We start from the raw sequence: 20,000 nt of genomic DNA, 5'->3' as shown, positions 1-20,000 counted from the left end.
TTGGCTGAATATTTAACATAAATGTAAATATAAATGGATTAGCTGAATTATTTGAACAGAGAACTTGATACACAATCCGAAACTAGAGTCACTTTTTTTGGGTTCTACCCCAGTATTTGCTTCACTCTGCTGCAATACTGGCCTTCGTGATCCTCCTGTTCTTCTGAGTTTCGCACTGAATCAAAGATCTGACAGGAGAAATGTTCGTCCTCGGTCTTTCTGCAACTAACACACGAGCATGTGGGTCTGAAAGGGTTACGCTCACAAACCAGGAGCACGGTATAGATGAACTGTAGCACAGTCACTTGACTGCGCCTCCACGTCAGTGATCTCATCTCTCAACTCTCTCGCCTCATGCGGCCTGGAAGCGAAAGGCTGATGACCGGCTCTCCCTTCCTCCCTCTTTCTCTCAACTCTCTCGCTTTCTGTCCATGATAATTGATACTGCGGCAAGTTTCCAAAACCAACAGCGTGGAGAGCTGTTCTCGCTCTAACCCACACACACATACACACACACACTGGACTGTGCAAATGAAAAATTCCATCTGAGACACAATGCATCAAACATACAACTGTATAAATCTTGTGTGTGTGTGTGTGTGTGTGTGTGTGTGTGTGTATGTGCGCACTAACCTGAGGACAGAAGGCTCCCGCTGCTCCCGCTGATGATCTTGCCCTTGCTGCCCATGTTGGCGAGTTTAGAGGTTTTCAGCGTGCCCGTCTCTGTGAGGTCGATGGCTATTTCGTTTAGACTGCGTGCTGCGTGGATCTTTGACTGAGAGAAAGAAAGAAAGATGAGAAAGAAATAAAGTCAGGGAGACCCAGAGATATATAGCGAGACACGATGAATGTGCGAGCCAGCTGTATGGTGTGTGACAGGATTTTCCGAGAGACGAACATTTCCCGGCTTTTAAAAGTGTAACACAATCCTCCTGCTTGCTTTGAGGAGTCACACAGTGAAGAAACTGTGTGTGTGTGTGTGTGTGCTCATGAATGTAGTCTCGACAAACTGCGAAAAGAATTAACACCGGTCAGTTGTGTATGATGTAACCACTGATATACTTCAAAAATAAGCTCCAGGCAGCTAATGAGCTCATTCTTGACAGGCTGATGGGAAGCCGCTTGACCTTTTTTTGCACAGGAAACTAAACAGCTGTCTATGGAAACATTATATTCCCCAATTTCAATAAACTATTGCGCAAGTGTCATCACAACAGTATTATTTGATTGCTTTACAGTTAAGAGAGTACCTGATGCATCATTAGTGAAGTTTGCAAGCTGGATATTTTCTTGGCAAACGTTAATCTGGTAAAGGAAGCTATTTATTTGACGTGATTAGGGGGAAAATACAATTTATTTCCATTTGTTAGTGTGCACATAAACATCATACCCGTTAACACAATTATTACTGCAGCTGGATAAAAAGTGTTCGAATATTTCTATCCTTCTGGGGAGATTTGATGATCTAAACACACACATACACACTGACCTTGCTCTGCTTGCGGTCCAGGTAGAACTGGTGCTGGCTGATGGCCATGGCCCAGATGGATTTGATGAGGGCGGGACAGGCGTACCAGGTGTGTACGGCGATGCCGCTGTGTCCAAATGTCCTTCGCGTTACCGACGCCCTGCAGTTGGAGCAAACACAAACCGACTTTATATTCACTGAATTTTACCGCACTGTACATTACAGTAGGTCCGGTTTAGCACACGTTTAGAGACACACTCACTCCTTGCTAGTTATCATCCTTGCTTCATCGGCTAGGTTAAGCAGAGACTGTAATTTGCCCAACTGATTAACTTCCATGACACTGAACTATTCACACACTTGTTACACATATAACACATGAATATAGTACATCTTACAAGCCTCATTATTCATTCAATCATCTTTAAGTAACTGTTTCATCCTGATCAGGTTTGATCTGGATCTGAAGCCTATTGTAGGACTCCTGATTCCAAAGGAAACCCACAAGGATGCACGGAAAAACACCAAACTCACACACACACGATATTCCTGGCTCAATAAATCACCTCATTAAAATTCAGCTCAGAGAAAAATCTCACTGCACTTTATTTTAAATGACAGCACTTTCACACACGTATAACAACCTACGACTACATTCATACGACATTGTGATTATAATAAATTACGGAAACACTTTACACTTTATATCAGCCTATGTTGTTGTTGTTGTTGTTTCCTGTTCGGGGTGACCACAGCGGATCGTTTGGTCCGCATGTTTCAATTTGGCACAGATGCCCTTCCTGACGCACCCCTCCCATTTAATCCAGGCTTGGGATCGGGCACTGAGAGTTAACTCTTCGGTGGCTGGGTTAGCGCCCTGCCTGGGAGCCGAACCCGGGCTGTGCCAATGAGAGTGCTGGATCCTGCTGCTGGACCACCAGGAGGCTACTTTATATCAGTGTATAAAATGCATTATTAGGTTTTAGATGATGTGGAGGTGTAAACACACACTAAATCTTTCACGAGCGATACAGATGTGTAACCGGTTGTTAGTGGTGTTATTACGTTGACAGTGCATAATAAACGCATGATAAATATTGCTATAGGTGTAATGCCATGACATGCATGATGCTTATTACTGCGTTATAACACGATATGAATGTATTCATATCTCTTAACACTGACCTACTAAAACTGCAGTTCACTCTAGTGGTCTGGTTTATTTCTTGGGCTTATTAATGTTGCTGCTGTTCTGTGTTTTTACTGCTTCCTGAGCTGAAGCCTCTGCAACACTTCTTACTTTAATCCCTCTGTCCCGAGGCCTGGAAAATATCTGCCTGGAACTACAAGCGTCTTCATTACACCCCAGAGCTCCCAATTTATTGCAGACTTACTCGATTTAGTACCTAATCTATTTGCATATTAATCTATTCTACTGCTGTTATTATTTGGCTGATTCTCCAATGCATTTTGATACCTAATCCCAAAAGGTCAATAATTAGATTATAACCAGCAGAGCAGTAAATCTGGTCTTCTTCTCAGTGAAGGACTGGATATATGAAAGTTACCTTAGATTCCCCAAAGCAGGAGTTTTTAGTTCTAAAAAAAAACTCTAAAAATGTGGCCATTGTACCACCCACAGTGCAGTTCTCAACACACACACACACACACACACACACACAGGAGGTGTGTCCTCTGTCTGCCTGTTGCTACAGTAGGTTTATAAAAAGACTGAAGTGCTCTAAAAACCTAAAAATATCCCAACACACACACACACACGCACACACACACAGATCTAAGATATACACACAGCCCCTGCCTCCTACTCTTATCAAAAGTTCATTCCCCTGTTTCTCTCATGGCTCTCTTTATGTGTGTGTGTGTGTGTGTGTGTGTGTGGATCATTAACGAGCCATTAATAACTCTTATCCAGACAACAGGGTTGAGAAAGAAGAGTCCTAAATCCGAACAATCTAACATGAACACTAACATGTGCAGGATCTTTCCATCTCCGCTCTCTAATTACTGCGTCTCTGTCTCCTGTAGCCTTGAATGCCTCCTGTTCGCTCTCTATTTCTCTCTCTCTCTCGCTCTCTCTTTATTTCTCTCTCTGTAGCTGGTTAAAGTTCACGTCAGAGGCGGTTTATCAGTCAGCATCTGTGCTGTGGCTCTTGGCACGAACTGCTGCACTAAAGAGCTGAACCAGCCACTGATGAGCTCAGAACTCAAAACACACCAGAGAGAGAGAGAGAGAGAGAGAGAGAGTGAGAGAGAGAGTGCAAAAGAGAAGAGGAAAAGAAAGGTGCAAGAGAGATAAATAGAGGACAGAGAATGTGAGAGGAAGAAAGAGGCGGAAGAAAGAGAATAAGAAGGAAAGAAAGAGAGCAAGAAAAGGATGAGAGGAAATAGAGGAATGAAGACAGAGGGAGAAAAAGTAATGCAGGAGAGTAGATAAAGGAAGTAAAGAGAGAGAGAGAGAGAGAGAGAGAGAGAATAAATGCTGCTTCTGGTATTCATTCACATGTACCTGTTACAATCCTACATTTTTTTCTAAGCTTCATTGGACACAAAAACATGAAGTAAAAAAAGGAAGTACACCAACGTGCTGCTGAATTCTGCTTTCTGATTGGTCAGGAGCAGTTGATTAATGTTCTGTGACAGCAGCTCTGACAGTACTTCCAGCTGCAAGCTTCATGTTAATGCATTTCTTTGAATATGGCATCGTTTCCATGGTAACAGCTTACACAAGAACTAGCATTCCAGATAAACTCCACATAAACAGATTGTGATGATTTAGAGGTTTTCTGTAGGGTGATAATGAACGAGGAAAATTGCGGGAAGAAGTCTCCAGTCTCTGAACTTTCTATCAGTCAGAGGTAAAGCTGAGGTAAAGAGGTAAATATGAGGCAAAGAGGTAGATCTGAGATAAAGAGGTAAAGCTGAGGTAAAGAGGCAAAGCTGAGGCAAAGAGGGAAAGATGAGATGAGGTAAATCTGAAGTAAAGGGGTAAAGCCGAGGAAAATAGGTAAGGCGGAGGTAAATAGGTAAATCTGAGGCAAATAGGTAAGGCTGAGGTAAATAGGTAATTCTGAGGTAAAGAGGTAAAGCTGAGGCAAAGAGGTAAAGCTGAGGCAAAGAGGTAAAGCTGAGGTAAAGAGGTAAAGCTGGGGAAAAGAGGTAAAGCTGGGGAAAAGAGGTAAATCTAAGGTAAAGAGGGAAAGCTGAGGTTGAGAGGTATAGCTGAGGTAAAGAGGTAAAGCTGAGGTTGAGAGGTATAGCTGAGGTAAAGAGGTAAAGCTGAGGTAAAGAGGTAAAGCTGAGGTTGAGAGGTATAGCTGAGGTAAAGCTGGTGATGGGAAGACTGCTTACAGCTGTGGTGGCATAAGTGATAACAGGAAGTTAGCTGTTTCACAGATGTTAGATGTAACCATAAAAGGATAAAAAGCATGACATGCATTTTATAATTAAAAACGTATTCGAAACTACAGAAACAAAAGACTTCAGGAAGTGAAGCTACTGGAAAAATCAGCATCACAACACATCCCACTGTTACTGATTAGTTTCCTTTACCCAAACTCCACTCAGCACTAATGCGTGACTAATCCCTCTGCTCTTTTCGTATTAAATAGTATTCTGGTTCGAGTCTCTTCCTGCCCTGACACAGCCTGAATGAGCGGTGTTTAGTTTGTATTGTAGATTTCACAGCTGAATAATGAGGAATGGGAGTGAATGGGAAACTTACTGCATGCTAATAACGCTATAAATCTCGCTCTACATAACGTCATCATAACAAACACACAGCCAGAGCAGTGATTCACCGAGCTGCTGGACATGAAGGATGAAGCTGCCCACTTCCTCTACTCTACACACTGTGGTGAAACACCAGTTTGCTGAGTCTCACCAAACTGGTGCCTGAGTGAGCATGAGTCAGGGTTATTAAAGTTCGGGATTTTAATTCGTTTATTTGAAAGAATTTTCTTGACCTAGTTTTAGCATGTTTATACCCCATATATATATACGCAGTGTATTGATTTCTATTGGACTCCTAGCAATGTTAGCTCTCTGGAAGTAAGCCCTGTGCAGGTGCAGTATTTTTTCCCTGGGTTTCAGCAGAGCGGTGTGTTATTATTAGAAACCAGCCACATTTTTGTGTAAAAGAGGTAAATTTAGAATATTCCCACACCACAAATACTCTCTTCCTGCCAGCCCTCACTTTCCACACTACAATTCAGCTTAGATCTTTCTCGAGACATATCTTTCTATATTATTTTTCTAAAACAAAATTTCCTTCACGATTAATAGTTTAACCATCCAAGCAGCTATGTATCTAAACAGTTAGTTTTTACTGTGTGTGTGTGTGTTCTGTGATATAAATTTACCTTCTAGGATCGTGGACTTCCACTGAGAACTTCTTCTCTCTGAAGTACAGATTCTCCAGCTGCCTCCATTGAAACACCTGAAGAGACGAGAGAAAGGCTTGACAGCGTCCCACTAGTGTTTCTTTCACTTTCTAACAAACTCTAGCCATGCACAAAGACGACATCCGTACACACACACACACACACACACATACACACACACATCAGGCCGAGACTAAATTCCTGATCTGCAATGCACATCCAAACCGCACCGCTGCTCTCTTTGTCCTTTTAAAGCTGCGTGCTGCTCTTTAGGCCTCCTCCTGAGAAATCCAGCTGCTGTATGTGTGTCAGAATCTCTTTAAGCATACTGTACTATGTGTATATGTGTGTGTGTGTGTGTGTGTGGGTTAGAGAGCAAGTCTGCGTATACTCTGTGTGTGTTTGGAAAGAGAATGAGAGAGGGAGGAGTCAGCCCCCTCCTCTCTGTCCCTCCCTCTCTCCATCCATCCCTCCCTCCCTCCCTCCGGGACACACACTTCCTGCTCCCACCGTGGACTGTGCGCGGGCGGGGTCTTTGGAGAGTTCAGAGTGACATGCCTGTGTGTGTGTGTGTGTGTGTGTGTCCAGAGTAGTCACAGAGCTTTGTTTGATTCGCCCCTCCTTTCTCTTCATTCACTCATAAAGCCAGGTTCTGGTTCTCATTACACACACACACACACACACACACACACAGTAGGGTTTTGTGTACTACACACATGTTGGACTCCTGCAGTCATCAGCTGAATAGATGAGACAAAGAGAAGGAGGGCAGAAAGTTGGAGAAAAAGCTGCACGGCTAAAAATACAAGTTTCCATCACTTTCCGTCTTCACTCACGCGATTACAGAACGCTTCTGACTTTCTCTTAGATTAAATACGCTATTCTGCTCCGGACAACACGCGCTGATCCCATTCAGCATATCCTTTCACCAAAGGAATTCCAACGATTATTCCACATGAGACCCAGTCACATACACGCGGCAATTAGTGGCAAAAAAACTCCTCTGAACAAGCAAACGTGAGAGGAAGAGAAAAGGGGGATTAAAAAGGAAAGGGAAAAAAGTGAGAAGGAGAAAAAGAGGGGGGAAAAAAAGCAGAGAGGGAGGAGGGAGGAGGCTGGCTTTAAAAAGCTTAAGAATTTTTTAACAACCTGGGAAAACAATGGACAGATGAAGGAAATAGGGAGAAGACTACAATGACAAACACACTACACACACACACACACACACACACACACACAAAGTTCTCCATCTATCATTCACTAAACTTCAGACAGGGAGCAACATTTAAAGTTCAGTCTTCTGAGAGGCCTGACGCTCTCTCGGGATGAAAAACAAATCTGACCTCAACACTTTCTCCACAGCTTTCATCTTGCAGATTGTATCACTCCGATAGGGGGGGGGGCAGGAATGATCTGTGACGATCTAAACACTTAGTTCTAGCGGTGACCAATGAGGCGGAGAGCATTAACCACACCAAACAGTGTCCAGGCTACAACAAGGTGGCCCGTGAGATTCAAATGCGGTCATGGTCAACAGCAAATCTGATGTGTGTGTTTGTGTGTGTGTGTGTGTGTGTGTGTGTGTGTGTGTGTGTGTGTATATGTATTCATGCATTCACTACTAAGCCTTGCCAACACCCTCATGACCCTCATTATACTAAATAGGACTCAGAAATAAAAACTGAAAGGGAATTGTTGCACTGACAGTTGACATGAATAAGTTCCTCAAACATTGTGCTCTACCGAGCAACTCTGAGTTCCCGCATGCTGTGTCCACGAGTGTACGGGTCAGCCTGCGAGTGATATAACACGCTCATGCTCAGACTCACGCTCAGATTGCAAGATTAGCTTTGACTGGATCGGGTCAGGGTCAGGAACAAGGTCAGGTTCTCGACTGAGGTGAATAAAACATGACAAGACATGCTGTTCTAGGAAAATAATCAACGTTGGGATGGTATGGTGTGGAATAATGTGGTATTTTATAAATACATCATGTCCTGAAGGGTTTATAACACAGCAACCTGGCAAAAAGAGCTGATTATTCATCTAAATGTGGCATGCAATTAATGTTAATAAATAAATAAATAAATAAATAAATCCAATCAAATAAAAAATGTAAATAAAAAAAAATGCAATATATGCATCCATTCAGAACAAAGGTCTACCAACCTTAAAAAGATGAGGATTTAATTAAATTTATTTATTTAATTGTATTTTTATTTATTTATTTATTTTACTGTATTTTATTTGTATTTATTTATTTATTTTATTGTATCTATCTATCTATCTATCTATCTATCTATCTATCTATCTATCTATCTATTAATTTATGAACTAATTATTCTTATTTATGTATTTATTTATTATTTAAGTTTATTGTTCAAGGGAATGTTAAGGCCAGGGTCAGCATTAAGGTTAAGGTCCAGGTTAAGTTAGCATTAGGTGAAATTTGGGGTTAAGGTGAGAGACAGGTTTAAGTTAAACGTCATGATTAATATGTGAGATGCATTAACAATTATGCCACATGCTATAAACGTCCTGCCGTGTCTCGGTGTCCTGGAGCCAGGAGTCTGGCTGTTACTGCTCCAGTATAAATGTCATGGGTGTGTTGTTATTATGACTATAGAACACTATTATTAACCTCTGCAGAACACCACACACACACACATCCTGCTGTCTACTCTCACAATGAGAGCGTACACGCAGTGGTCCTCTCGGGGGGATGATAAACTACAGCTCACTCAGAAACACACACTCGTACACAGGAAGGGTGAGTGATGTGTGTTGTGTTTAAACAGCATGAGCCACAGTGAGTTATGACGCTCAGCACTGACTCACGGCAGATCAGAGATGACTTCAAACACACACCCTCGAGGGATGACCAGGACTAATGGGCTAAATTACTAATTATCTATTACTAACCACTGCTTGTTGGGAAAGATTCAAAGCACATACACACCAGCACATACACTGCAGCATGTACACACTAGCGGATACACACCAACACTTACACACCTGCAGATACACATAAGCAGATAAACACCAATACACACTAACACATACACACCAACACATACACACCTGTGCACACACAGCAGATAAACAAACACCACACCATACACACCAGAAGATACACATCTGCACATACACATCAACACATACACACCAGCGGATACACATCTGCACATACACACCAACACATACACATCAGCACATACACCCCAGAAGATACACATCTGCACATACACATCAACACATACACACCTGTGCACACACAGCAGATAAACAAACACCACACCATACACACCAGAAGATACACATCTGCACATACACACCAACACATACACACCTGCACATACACATCAGCACATACACATCAGCAAATACACACCAGAAGATACACATCTGCACATACACACCAACACATACACACCTGCACATACACATCAGCACATACACATCAGCAAATACACACCAGCGGATACACATCTGCACATACACACCTGCACATACACATCAGCACATACACATCAGCAAATACACATCTGCACATACACACCAACACATACACACCAACACATACACACCAACACATACACACCTGCACATACACATCAGCACATACACATCTGCACATACACACCTGCACATACACACCTGCACATACACATCTGCACATACACACCTGCACATACACACCTGCACATACACATCAGCACATACACACTAGCGGATACACATCTGCACATACACACCAGTGGATACACATCAGCAGATAAACACCAGCACATACACACTAACACATACACACCTGCAGATACACACCAACACATACACACTAACACATACACACCTGCACATACACATCTGCACATACACACCTGCACATACACACCTGCACATACACATCTGCACATACACACTAACACATACACACCTGCAGATACACACCTGCAGATACACACCTGCAGATACACACCAACACATACACACTAACACATACACACCTGCACATACACACCTGCACATACACATCTGCACATACACACCTGCAGATGCACACCTGCACATACACATCTGCACATACACATCTGCACATACACACCTGCACATACACACCTGCACATATGCACATACACATCGGCACATACACATCTGCACATACACACCTGCAGATGCACATCTGCACATACACACCTGCACATACACACCTACACATACACATCTGCACATACACACCTGCACATACACATCTGCAGATACACACCTGCACATACACATCTGCAGATACACAGCAACACATACACACCAGCATATGCACATCTGCATATGCACACCAACACAAACACAGCAACACACACATTAACACATACACAGCAGATGAACAGACATCACACCATACACACCAGTGGATACACATTACTGGATATAAGCAGACATAAGCACATACACACCAGCACATACACGCCAATCTGTAAAACCACACACAATACACAGAGTTCACAGATTAGGGTAAAGACCTGGATGACACCAAGTATCAAACTTTACTTAAAGAAACGGCAATTAAGTTTTACACACGTCTCCAAAACCTGAAAATTTTGTGCTCACACATCACCCGCATGTGCAGGCAGAGTAACTGCAGTATCACATCAGGGGGGAGTTCAATCCTATTAAATAAACTCAACCGCTAACTCAGTCTGCGACTTTACAGTGCGGTTTAGTTAACTGTAACCCCTGCCTTCACACACGCACACACACTTTCACACACACACACGGGTGGCAAACACGCTTCTAATCATTAGCATGTGTGGACCGAACAGCAATGTACATACAGTAAATACAGTGTTTTTCCAAAAGACATGTTTTTGCAATCTAAACCAAATAATGACATGAGGGGCACAAGAAAAAAATTAAAAACTACATGCACCAATGAAACTACAGTTAAATCCTGACTGTAACCCAAGATCCACGTAAAGGCATACTCAAAAGTTTTTATTCTGTCTAATCTTTAACAACCACATCTGTAGCCTTCCATATAGAATGAATTAGTTGTGTTTCTTTGTAGAGGGAAAAGCCCACAATCCTGTTCACTCCAAACTCATTATAATGGAAGTCTAGGGGCAGCTGCTGTAATGTAAATGAAGCTCGTGATACTAGATGGAATGATGAAACACTGAGGTCTGATATTCATGGGACCCACTCTGGATCCACTGTGAACCTGAACAGGACAAAAGCACTCACTAAAAAGTTCAAAGATGATGTGGGTCATTTTAGAGAGATGAATATTAATGCTACAAACCCTAACCCTGCAAGGATGTGGATCTGACCTTAATGTATTATTTCAGTTTCAGAAAAATGTATATATATACACCAATCAGCCATAGCATCATGAGCAGTGAGAGGTGAAGTGAATAACACTGATGATCTCCTCATCATGGCACCTGTTAGTGGGTGGGATATATTAGGCAGCAAGTGAACATTTTGTCCTCAAAGCTGATGTGTTAGAAGCAAGAAAAATGGACAAGCGTAAGGATTTGAGCGAGTTTGACAAGGGCCAAATTGTGATGGCTAGAAGACTGGATCAGAGCATCTCCAAAACTGCAGCTCTTGTGAGGTGTTCCCGGTCTGCAGTGGTCAGTATCTATCAAAAGTTGTCCAAGGAAGGAACAATAGTGAACCCGGCTACAGGGTCATGGGCGGCCAAGGCTCACTGATGCACGTTCCCTTTGGGATGAACTGGAACACTGACCGAACCCCAGACCTCCTCACTCTTACAACATCAGTGTCTGATGTCTATCTCACTAATGCTCTAGAATAGTGGAGTTTATTATAAGTGAAGGGGGTCAAAATCTGGAAAGGGATGTTTAACAAGCACATCCGAGTGTGATGGTCAGGTGTCCACAAACTTGGAGAGAACAGAGTCAGAGCATGAGCAGAGCATCCTAATAAACTTGTCTTGTCTAGTTCAGATGGCAACATGGAAACCCTTGCAAACAAAACTGTATGTTCTATAATCAGCACACACACAGTGATGAGTGCTTTTTAATGAAGGCACAAAACTGCTTGCCTTTTCAATGTTTAGTCTTATGCATGAAGCCGTGTCAGAGTTTTCTCACTCCTTCTCTAACTAAGCGTTAAATTCTGCATTAGTGTGTGCAGTAAAGGCTGATCAGATACGTCCTGGGAGAACCTCAAACCTCTGCTATTAACGATTAGGCAAAAACTCACCTCTGTTATGTGAACTGATTTCTCAGTAACAAGCGGTGATTGTGTGTTCTGCTTCGCTTGCACCCTTGGTCTAAAATTTCTGCAAAGGCGTCTCTTTTTCGTTCCCTTTTCGGCTTTTCTTGCTTCTCCTTTCCTGTCTCTGTTCACTCTCTCTTTCTGAGTCTCCTTCTCCTTTTCCTGCCTCGTCTCTCTCTCTCTCTCTCTCGCCCTTTTTTCTCGTCTCTATGTAACGGATCTCTCTGAGTAGGCCTGTAGGTTTGCCCTCACGCTTGGCTGGATGACACTGGGCTTTGAAACTATTTTTAGAGTGTGGTTTTGGAGGAAAGTGCACAAATGCATTTTTCCAGCGCCACACACAAACTCTGCAAATCTTCCCTTTCTGCTGAGCTTAAGAAGCGGATTGAGACACAGGATAAAGAAACTACACACACACACACACACGCACACACAGAGGGAGGGAAAAGGTATCAGAACCGTAGGATGTGAGTTATGGAGTGTGATCTGTCCGAACGTTTGTGTTTCTCTGTCTCATGTTCCACCCTGAAGGGAAACCACAGCGGTCATTAACTTCAGGGGTCGTTCAAAGAGCAGAAGTTTTGACCCTCTATGTTCACAGGTTGTTTTATTGGTGATGTCATGTGCTGAGAGGTCAGATGATGATGTGCTACATGCACAAATAAAAGAAGACAACACACAGCACCGTGTCGCATAGAAAGGATTGAAACATGAGGTCCATGTTTTGGTTTTTAAACTAAAGGCTGCGGCTCCCGTTTCCAGAAATACACCGACCGTCTCGACGTGGTTCAGACTTACACATACTGAAACCACTAAATGTCTTGTGACAAGTCATGGGATGTGATCTGAGGCTAGCAAACTACACACACAGGCAGCAATTAAGACAGAAGAAGAAAAGGAGAAGGACGAGGAGAGAGTTCCTTACCTTTCTGGGTTTCACTTTGTCTTGGTAGTCGTACTGAAAAATGCCTTTATAACTCAGCCCCAACCACCACGGGATCCCCTGCTTATCCTGAGATGGAGAGAGAGAGAGGGAGAGAGAGAGAAAGAAAGAAAGAAAGAAAGAAAGAAAGAAAGAAAGAAAGAGAGAACAGGGCTGGGTGTCAAAATTTATTTCTCAGCACTGGATGACGGCAGCGTTGTGCCAGAAACGCCCACATTATCACCTAACACCTTCTCATAGACACAGAACATGTGTGTCAAACAGGGTCATGTGAGGGAGAGGAGACTGTGCTCGTGTGTGTGTGTGTGTGTGTGTGTAGGCTGAGGCTAATACTGATATATTTCCATGCACTTATGAAGTAGAGACCCACCTTAACCGCATAGTAATGCACTCCATATGTAGGCAGTGACTCCACTATGCTCATATAACTAAGAGAGAGAGAGAGAGAGAGAGAGAGAGAGACAGAGAGAAAGAAGGGGGTTTGAGAGCCCACATAACACATAGCACATAGACCCACCTAACTGTCCAAAGATATTTAATCACTTCTGAAGTGCACCATCATTAAGTGACAGGAAAAACACTCCTTTTACAAACACTCAAAACTGTCCTTCTTATAATACTTAAATCCTCTGTTATATTTAGTAATATTTTTAACAAGGTACATTTATAATTCATAACAGACACACACTTGCATGTAAAACGTTACAAGCAAAGCTATGTACAGAATTAAGTTACACTTAAATGAAAAGAGAGAAAATTCACTATGGACCAGGAGCATGATGGAAACTTTGACACCTAGTCTCTGCTATCAAACTGAACTGGTTAGACTTTTTATAATTTCTATTGCTATGGAATATATCCGGAATAAACCGGATCAAAGCGAGACCGCGTGAGGAAACACGTGAGCCACCGACACTTATCTAGCAAGGTTTAGAGTGCAATACCCAACATCATTTACTGAAACAAAGTGACAGGAGTTTAATGCTTGAAATGCTTTGCAGGCTGAACAGCTATCAAATATTTTAGTCTCGACGATAGCCAGAATTCAAACGCAAGGGCCGCCCGGATCGGGTTTTCCCAGACTACCACTCGTATTTTAACAAGTTTGGCTCACGTGATGTAAATAGCTCGGAATATGACAACGCAACTCGAGGCTTAGTTTCTGTAATCCCGTTTGGGGCTGCCTGTAAATAATCTGAGCTTCTACTTGGAACCCAGTCACATGGAGGTGTTTCAGTTCACATATCACGCATACTGGCGTTTTTAATATATTAAGGATTAGATGCAGAGATATCTCACATCTTCAGCCACTAGTTTAGTGACACACTGAGAAATACCATACTTGAAATAAGTGTTTTCTTGGTATTTATTCATTCGTTCTTTGTTTGTGAGGTTCTTACTTGACGATAGCCTGGCCCCTGGACTGGCCGCTCAGCTTCTTATAATGCTCAATCACTCGGTCCTCGCTGGAAAAAAAAAAAAGAGAGAGAGAGAGAGAGAGAAAAATCACATCCAGACACAAACACATGTGCGCCGGGGTTAAAAATGACAGTTTCGTGGCAGGAGGATCGTGAGAACATGGCTGTCAGCCCGGGTAAATTCCACAGCGAGACCAAACAGCATGCAGATGCTGGGAGTGAAACCGGATACCGGGAAGAGAGATAAGCTGCGACGCTCAAAGAGGCTGTCTACAAATCTGTCGCTGTGTGGATGTAACAGAGATGCAGAGCTGTCGTTTTCAGCAGTGGATATGACTCCGAATAACGCCAGAAACCTCTGCATCTGATTCTGATTCATCTAAAAGCTAAATTAGGTCACTGAGTTTCTTCTTTTTATTTTTTTTTTCACTGTGCATTGGAATCATTTGCTGCTGCACTGTGTGTCTGCGATATTTATTAACATTTAAATCAGTTCTAATCAGTGTGTGTGTGTGTGTCTCACCAGTACGCGAGGGATGGGTGCTCTTTGAGGGCCTGTGTGGGCAGAGCGGGCAGTTTCTTCAGGTCTGCCCTTGTGGCATCATTACTGCAATATGAAACACAAATCGATCATTAGTGTACGCTCACAGTTCCCAGAATGCACTGCGGCAAGAAGGTCAGGTTGCTTGACCTACAACATGTGCCTATAGCTTCACACTTGCATGAAAAATAATCCAGATGTGCTGAGTACTTAAGCAAAACCCGTCTCTCGGAAATGAATCTGAAGAAAACACTACCAAAACACAGCAAAGCAGAGAAATACAGGATAAATAATCAGGATAGCTTGATAGCTAGACCGATATGTATTTAGATATAATTTTGCTGTATACCTGGTGTACCTAGCTAAAAAGATATCTTCTGTCATGACTTCCACATTAACTGTCATGTGAACCCGCTGCTTTTCGATATAGCAGAACAAGCAGGAGGTCAGTTAGCGGTCAAGGCTATATATAACTACAGGGATATTTTACGCCTACAGCAACTAACCATCACTTCTGACAGAAATGTTCACATTCCCGGTCATTTTGTTTTGCTTAATCCTGTTTCCTGTACACTTTATAAACATACTGATCAATTACTTGTAGCTAGTTAATATTTACCCTCACTAGCCAGCTTGTGCTCATGGCTAATATATTTCTACACTGTTTGTGACACAATATTTTTTTAAAAAAGGGTAGAAATGGCTGGGTTGGGGTTTATAGTACGTGTGATTTTAATGATTTAGCAGTTAGCCTGAGAGAAAGGATGTTTTATCCCATTTTTACACACTTGCTGTATTTTTAGCTTAGCTAACAGATGCTAAGACTGATGCTAAGCAGCCATTCTTCTACATTGGTTGTGAAGCGGTGTTGTTTCTCGAAAAAGGCAGATGACGGTAAGAGTGTATTTAGTTATAAAAATCTTTCCTAGACAAAGAACCGCTAAACGTTTAAGGAAATTCCTGACAGTTTTGTCTTTTCTATATCACAGTGTTTTGAGTTTGCCTGTATACGAGCTAAACGCTAGCTAGCTTGTGTCTGGTTATTTCCTGTTTTTTTTGTGGTTTTTTAGGTCCTGCAGTTATAATAGAGAAATAGAGAAGAAGATAGAAACATAGAAAGATTAGGAGAAACAAGGAAGTAAAATGAAAGAGATAACGAGAGAGAGAGAGAGAGAGAGAGAGAGAGAGAGAGAGAGACGGGGTCAGAGTCAGTAATGTAACACTGTTTATTCTCTGCATTCCATTTCCTCTCATCAGAGTCTGTTCCCAGGACTCCCACCCCCAACCCTGTTCATTCACACACTCACTCTCTCTCTCTCTGTTACAGTGTGTGTGTTTGTGTGTGTGTGTGAGGTCTGCTCTTATTCCACAGTGACACTCTGATACACACTGCGACGCTGTGATACACAGGATCAACTGTGTGTTATTTGAGCTCTGTTCTTTTGTATGAACATGGGCTTTACCTTGTGAAGTCTCCTTTGGCCTCCTGGAAAAGAGAAGTGTAGAGTTAGACAACACTCACATCAGGGTTAAAGGCTACCACAAATCACACACACACACACACACACACACATTCTACAATATACAGTAACACTGTAACCCATGGTAGATGTTTTGAGTCATGCAACACACTTACTGTACATCCAAATGCATAAAAGAGAAGAATGAGAATTGTACTGTGTGTGTGTGTGTGTGTGTGTGTGAGTGTGTGTGTGTGTGTCAGCATGATTGCACTTTAAAGTAACCTAGTGGGAGACTCAATATCTCGCATCTGGTGTAAGGTCAAACACAGACCAGCTCTACTGCACCTGCATTCTACTTGCGCACACACACACACACACGTGCACACACACACACACACACAAACTTCACTAAAACTACATATGGATGTCCTTATGACACACACGGATGGACAGAAAGTGTGTTTCCTATTTACTAAACCTTTACCTACCCCATCCCCCACCACACACACACACACACAAACATTACCTGCAATATGTAGGAGGCCAGTTCAAACACGACTTCACTGTCCACATCTATGAGCTCCTATAAACAAAAAAATAAAGAGAAAGTGTGAGTCAGAGACTAGCAATGACCAAATAATCCCAACTCTTCCTCTCTTTTTGTTATCTTCTGATGCTAAACATGTGTGTTTGCTCTTCTGCTGACTAAGCACACAGACATCAGCAGGTGGTAATCACCTCATCTCACAAGTCAGGAGCGGCAAACACCTTCCTCCATCAGCACAGGGGGTGAAAAATGTCAGGAATGCCACCCGAGAGTGTGTGAGAGAACTCGGGATACAGTTACTGCTCATGTTCAGGCCTGCATCATTCAATGCTTTTGCCATGAATGTTCCATGGCACAGGATGTGATGTGTGTATAACAATACTCACATAGAGCCACTTTGGAGGAAATGATGCCGCGTGTATGGAATTTTTTTAAACCTGAGCTACTTCCTTCAACAAGGATCTCAACGGCTCCCGTTTCCAGACGTCGGCAGACTGCACCATAAATAAGTCGAGTCGTTTTCTGTCGTCTTTGGCAATGAGTCTTTGTAATTTTACAAGCTATTCTACTAAATCTCGTCTCAGGCCAATCTGAGATTTCGACTTGTGTTTAAACTCTCCCCACTGAGTGAAGGGGCATAAAGGTGTGAACGGCTCGGGAGTGAAGAGAAGCTCGTAGCCACCAGCATCAAGTCCATGTCCTGTTCATGCATATAGTTAAAAACCCTTTCAACATCTGCACATACTCTGACCTCACCTCACCATCTTCAGGTCACGAGTGCCAGGTCTTAAAGGAGAAGTTCACTTCCAGAACAAAAATCTACAAATAACCCCCTCTTCATCCAAGATGTTCATGTCTTTCTTTCTTCAGTCAGAAAGAAATGATGCTTTTTGAGGAAAACATTTCAGGATTTTTCTCCATATAGTGGACTTCAATGGTGCCCCCGACTTTGACCTTTCATAATGCAGCTTCGAAGAGCTCTAAATGATCCCAGCCCAGGAAGAAGACTCTTATCTAGCCAAACCATCGGCCATTTTTCATAGAAAAATAAAAAAAGTAATACTTTTTAGCCACAATAGCTCGTCTAGCACTAGCTCTGGGATGCGCGTCCACGATACTACGCACTATGTAATCACGTCAGAAGGTCACGTGTGACGTAGGCGGAGCTACAGACCCAGTGTTTACTAGTGTGGAGACTGCTCCAAAGTTGTTGCGTGTGGAATGACACAAAGTTATATGTAACTTGTATTGCATTCCTTGGTCTTTGCACCTTCACTTTGTAAACACTGGGCCTACATCACGGCACACTTTGTCGTGAGTACATAGTACGTAGCGTCGCGGACACGTATCCAAGAGCTAGTGCTAGATGAGCTTTTGTGGTTAAAAAGTATACAATTTTTGTTTTTTGTAATAAAAACTTCCGGACGTCACGGAAAGAAGGTAGGAAGGAAGGAAAGAAGGAAGGAAGGAAGGAAGGAAGGAATGAAGGAACTGGACTTTGACATCGGACACGCTGCCATTGTCAACACGTTTTTGAGTCCTGCATGTGCAATATCTCCTACTACTTGTATATTGTTTACAATTAAGGGTTTTTCACTTGCTTACTTTAGCTACTTTTTGTACTACACACAAGCTACAGTGTATCTAGGCTGGAGTTGGAGTTGGAGTTGGGGTGGTGGTGGCTCAAGTGGTTAAGGCTCTGGGTCATTGACCAGATGATCAAGGGTTCAAGCCCCAGCACCACCAAGTTGGCATTGTTGGGCCCTTGAGCAAGACCCTTAACCCTCTCTGCTCCAGGGGTGCTGTATCATGGCTGACCCTGTGTTCTGACCCCAACCTCCAAAGCCATGATATGTGAAGAAAGAATTTCACTGTGCTGTAATGTATATGAGACAGCTAAAGGCTATTTCTTCTTTCTTCCAATTATAGCACAAGCTGTTCAGCATATATAGACACTTTTTAGGCACATGACAAAAAACTTTACACTTAAAAATAGTCTAAATATGTCTGTCCAGATATCGAAAGGAAATTGCTTTGTTTTATTTTTCATTACTACAGTGTACAAGTAGACGGAATCCGAGTGCACAGAGCCTGGACGTTATTCAATACGAAGAATCCAGCAGCGCTGCGAGCCACGACTCCTGAGCTCAGCTTTGCGAAGACGGCAGATGCGAGTAAATTCTGCTCTAAATTAAGCATCAGACTGAATACCGGATTCTGTGAGTGACGGCTCGACTTCTTGATCCTCTTTGATACGTGAAACGGAGGGAAAAAGAAAAATGCTGCTTGGAATTTCAGGGTGTGGAAACGAGGGAAATTAAATGATCCATGAAACAGACACTTAATGCAGAATGTGTGAGATATTAATGCAAGAGCATACAATACAAGTTTTAGTTACTATTAATTACTGAAGATATAAATGCATTCAAATTCATTCTGCGTATATTTAGGAGCGAATTGAATTTTTTAATTGCAGTTAATTACATAATACGTGTTTATAAACCTGCACTACTGTTTTCTCTAAATCAAACTAAATCTCCTACTAAATATAAACTCAATTACGCTGAAAATAAATACATAAAATTACACTGAAAATAAATACATACTCGAATGAGAGATGAATAATCAGTCACTACACAAGGAAGACATGAAGAAAGGAGCTTGTAATGAATCTAAACTCAAGAATATTGCAGTTGTTACCGTTGAATTAAACCAGGGGTGCCGAAATTTAGAAACAGGATTAATCCAGTGTAAAATAGGATTCATTTAAGAATGCATCCACTTAGTGTTCTGTTTATACTACAGTGAATAATTCTGTAACACACACACACACTTACATTTCAATTACATCAAGCACTTTTTAAAGAAAGTCAGGTTTGAGAAACCCTGAAGCGGAATCTTTTCCTGTATTTACACATGGAATTAAAATGCAAAACGCCCTCTAATGGTGAAACAGTGACACTGCAGGGCAAACTAT

The 20,000-nt window shown here is 42.2% G+C and overlaps 1 protein-coding gene across 13 annotated transcripts in view; it reads right to left on the bottom strand.

Moving 5' to 3' along the window:
• Positions 1-20,000, bottom strand: part of frmd4a (FERM domain containing 4A) — a 162,455-nt gene that overhangs the window by 17,145 nt on the left and 125,310 nt on the right. For 8 of the 13 annotated variants that reach the window (XM_058388470.1, XM_058388471.1, XM_058388469.1 and 5 more), the window contains exons 6-14: positions 17,003-17,059; positions 16,477-16,499; positions 14,996-15,079; positions 14,455-14,520; positions 13,425-13,482; positions 13,037-13,123; positions 5,849-5,924; positions 1,490-1,632; positions 634-775 (exon numbers count right to left, since the gene is read on the bottom strand). In XM_058388470.1, the coding sequence (XP_058244453.1) occupies positions 634-775; positions 1,490-1,632; positions 5,849-5,924; positions 13,037-13,123; positions 13,425-13,482; positions 14,455-14,520; positions 14,996-15,079; positions 16,477-16,499; positions 17,003-17,059 (736 nt within the window). Of the gene's footprint in view, positions 1-633; positions 776-1,489; positions 1,633-5,847; positions 5,925-6,098; positions 6,255-13,036; positions 13,124-13,424; positions 13,483-14,454; positions 14,521-14,995; positions 15,080-16,476; positions 16,500-17,002; positions 17,060-20,000 lie in introns of those variants that run through there. The other 5 variants (XM_058388466.1, XM_058388468.1, XM_058388463.1 and 2 more) reach the window with 3 other exon arrangements.

The sequence above is a fragment of the Hemibagrus wyckioides genome, linkage group LG04, assembly GCF_019097595.1.
Source record: "Hemibagrus wyckioides isolate EC202008001 linkage group LG04, SWU_Hwy_1.0, whole genome shotgun sequence".
Classification (NCBI taxonomy): domain Eukaryota; kingdom Metazoa; phylum Chordata; class Actinopteri; order Siluriformes; family Bagridae; genus Hemibagrus; species Hemibagrus wyckioides.
The sequence above is the reverse complement of the archived record's forward strand: the minus strand, read 5'-3'. Positions and strand labels throughout refer to the sequence as shown.